General features: G+C 42.0%; 1 protein-coding gene across 1 annotated transcript; it reads left to right on the forward strand.

Annotated features, from left to right (window-relative positions):
- The first annotated feature begins 1,591 nt into the window (after nt 1-1,591).
- LOC147437021 (putative calcium-binding protein CML18) lies at nt 1,592-2,717 on the forward strand. Its single transcript, XM_086485816.1, has 2 exons — nt 1,592-1,789; nt 1,937-2,717. The coding sequence occupies exon 2, from the start codon at nt 2,031-2,033 to the stop codon at nt 2,526-2,528; it is 498 nt and encodes a 165-aa protein (XP_086341942.1). The 5' UTR covers nt 1,592-1,789; nt 1,937-2,030; the 3' UTR covers nt 2,529-2,717.
- Nucleotides 2,718-3,355: the final 638 nt, after the last annotated feature.

The raw sequence follows: 3,355 nt of genomic DNA on the forward strand, positions 1-3,355 counted from the left end.
GCATAATGGCCATGGAATTGAGCCAAAACCCGAGCTAAACATGGCAAAACATGACCCAACATGTGAAACCTACCTCACACTGGCAAGGCACAACCACAAAACAACCCTCACTCCCTAGCACATGTCCTTGGGAGAAAGTGGGACCGACTAGACGAATCTCGAGAGGTGTCTAAACTCCAACACCGATAATGTTTGTCATCCATAGAAGATATGCATATGGTTTTCATAAAAGTCATGAACTTCTCACAAGAAGGCGTTTGATGCTAAGCAAGCCACAATTTGACTCTAAGCCACATTTTTGACATTTGCATCATGGATCTAAGAAGGCAATACTGGCCAATCTTTATTATAATCCAAAGCCTCGTCTTTAAAGCAGAGTTGGAGCTTAATAGAGCTATCTACGTTTGGATGGATGGTATGTTTTGGTATAATAGCATGATGGGCTCGGGCAACAATCAAAGACGGTCTATTGTTCTAACTAAAGTGTTGGTAACTTTGACTACTTCGTGTTGTGTCTAGAAGTCGTGATGATAACTTGTTTACACTAAGAATAACATTCTTGGCAGGGGCTAAGAAGGAATAACCAATTTCGGGTAGTACATTGGAGTAGCCCCAAGGTCTCTTCACCCAACAAGGTAATCAATGATGTAGGGGGAATCAAATTGGGGTAACTACCTACAGATCTGACTTAGATCCTAGGTAGGCTTGGGGTCTTTGTTTGGGAATAAGCTGTGACAAAGTGTGAGAGACACCTCCCCTCACCATGTGTTGTCAAAGAGACGATGCTATGTGTTCCATGCAAAAATAACTCACTCATCAAGGGTAACTCAATTGGACTATCTTGTACTTGTGATAAGTTCTTTAATTGTTTTCACTACAAAATGGGTAAATAACTCATGTTGAAAAATTCAAAAATAAGCAATCCCAAGGAACTTTATATACTTTGAGTTGTATATGTGGAACCCATAGTAGCATAGGAAACTCATTGATCATTTCTCTCTTGGAAGGTGGATGGCTGAGTGGACTTGTGAAGACGGGTGCTTTCCTAAACATAAAAGTGGCATTGATGCAGGTAGATTCCTCACGCTCGTATTCCCTTACGGCCAAGTGAGACCGAGGTATAGACAACGCCTCTAATATGCGAGCAATGACTCCCGAATGGGATCCCTCCCCTACCCTGGGCTAATGAGGTATCTTACAATAGGATGTACAATCAACTTCTTAAGGGCCTCCAACTTTGCTGACCAACTGATGCTGGATAATCCTGTGGACATCAGTGGACAAATTGCCTTTTTTTTGGGGGGTGCTCACTTGGAGCCAACATCCAAGCATGTTTGTGAGTCCACCACGCTTGGCTAGATTCACAATGCGGGATGTATAGCAAATGATGCGTCACATAATTCGCCCAAGACGCTTCGCCATTGTTGAAGGATAGTGTGAACTACACATACCTGCCCTCTTCAGTGCACCCACGAGAAGATGCTTTGGAAATTGAACTCACTAATAAGGCTTGGTGATGAGTTTGGGCGGCAATTTATTCTTCTCTTCACTGAACCCACCTTTTCATTATTATTATTATTTTTGCCATAAACGCGCTTTGAATTCGCAAGTTTTCAAAGCGTTGGCCAATTTTTTCGGAGAACCTACTTATCATTTCGTAACCTGTCTTATCACAGTGGGCGCCATAGCTCCCGAGGGCAGCTCTCACAACCCTCCAATCCATACAGATCATCAGATTTATACAGTGTAACGCTTCTTCGAGCAAATCAAGCTCTTCATTTTCCAAGAGGTATCCTCTCTACTCTGGGTTTCTAAGTTTTAATGGAAGCTCTTGATCTGTGCGTAGTTTTAATCGAATATTTGAGTCTAGGTGGAAGCTCTTGATTCTTTGAAGGTTTTGATCTGCGTTTCAATGGAAATTCTTGATCTTTTTCAGATATGCGCATATATGTACCAACAGCCTTACACAGATAGAGAGAGCAAGTATTCACTTCATATGCCATTGAATCAGAAACTGTTGGATCCTCAAGATGACAAATGTCGCCCTTGATGAAGAGCAACTAGCCGAATTAAAAGAGATCTTTTCCAAATTTGACAGAGATGGCGATGGCAGTCTAACAGAGTTAGAGCTGGGGTCCCTCTTAAGGTCGTTGGGACTGAAACCAAATCAGCAGCAATTAGAAGGGCTTTTGCACAAAGCTGACACAAACAGCAATGGGCTAATTGAGTTCCAGGAGTTTGTCGATCTGCTGGCGCCCGAGCTAAGTAGCAAGGATAAAGTTCCCTACTCAGAAGAGCAGTTGAAGACCCTTTTTCGTGCTTTCGACAGAGATGGTAATGGTTATATCACAGCTGCTGAGCTTGCTCATTCTATGGCACGCCTTGGGCATGCCCTCACTGCAAATGAGCTTTCAGAAATGATCAAAGAGGCTGACACTGATGGTGATGGCCAGATAAGCTATCCAGAGTTTGTGGTAGCGATAACGTTGGCAGCATTTGAATCTGCGTCAGGGATCGGGTCTTCTTAACTTCTGGTGTGTGCAGTAACTTGAACCAACTTTGACAAGTGTGTTTATGTAGATAGAAAGGCTGTTTTAGGATTTGAGGTCATTGTTCAATTTTGTCCAAAACACTTTCACTGATTGTTATTAAGTGTGCAAGTACTATATCACTGGTGTACTGATTTTTGTTTTGGCAAGAGAGTATTTTACTTTTAAGTTTTTTCCCATTTTTGACACCGTATTCGCCCTCTACATTCCATTTTTAAGGGCTATGCTTTTCCATTCGCTTCATGGATCTTTACAATTCTGCACGTGTTGATTCAAGCTCTGCTAGTGATGTCTTGTATGACATTATTGTTTAATTTATTGCAAGGTTTGTCTCTAAAACTAGACGGTGGCCTTTTTTTTTGCAAGGGTGCACTCTTTAAATTTGGGCGGGCATTTGATATTTGAACCGTGTTTGTCGAGAGAAGAGACGTTAGTTGGTCAAGTTTAGCACAAGGATATTGGCTGTTTCAATTAATGTCTCCTACATGTACGAAAAGCTTTTGAGATGGAGGTAATTGCAATATATGTATCTCATGCAGTGGGATCGATGTTGCCAACCAAAACCCTATCATGGATTTGAGTGGTAGTGTACATCAATGTGCTGTGTCATCGCATGAAATATTGGGTCCTGTGCCAACTATATGCTGGTAAGGTTGTTGCAATAGATGAAAACTGTCCTTTGGACCTGCTTGTTCCACTCTTCAAGTAGCATCTCTAGCAATGCCACCTCATGAATGTAGCATCCCTCTACTCAACCTCTGAACTCGACAAAGCAATTGTGGGTTGCTTTTTCTTGCTAATGTGAT

Source organism: Adiantum capillus-veneris, chromosome 17 (assembly GCF_014529385.1).
Source record: "Adiantum capillus-veneris isolate H3 chromosome 17, ASM1452938v2, whole genome shotgun sequence".
Lineage (NCBI taxonomy): Eukaryota > Viridiplantae > Streptophyta > Polypodiopsida > Polypodiales > Pteridaceae > Adiantum > Adiantum capillus-veneris.

Bases quoted from the DNA above. Each gene is read 5' to 3' on its own strand.
- LOC147437021 (XM_086485816.1), top strand. From the start codon at position 2,031: ATGACAAATGTCGCCCTTGATGAAGAGCAACTAGCCGAATTAAAAGAG.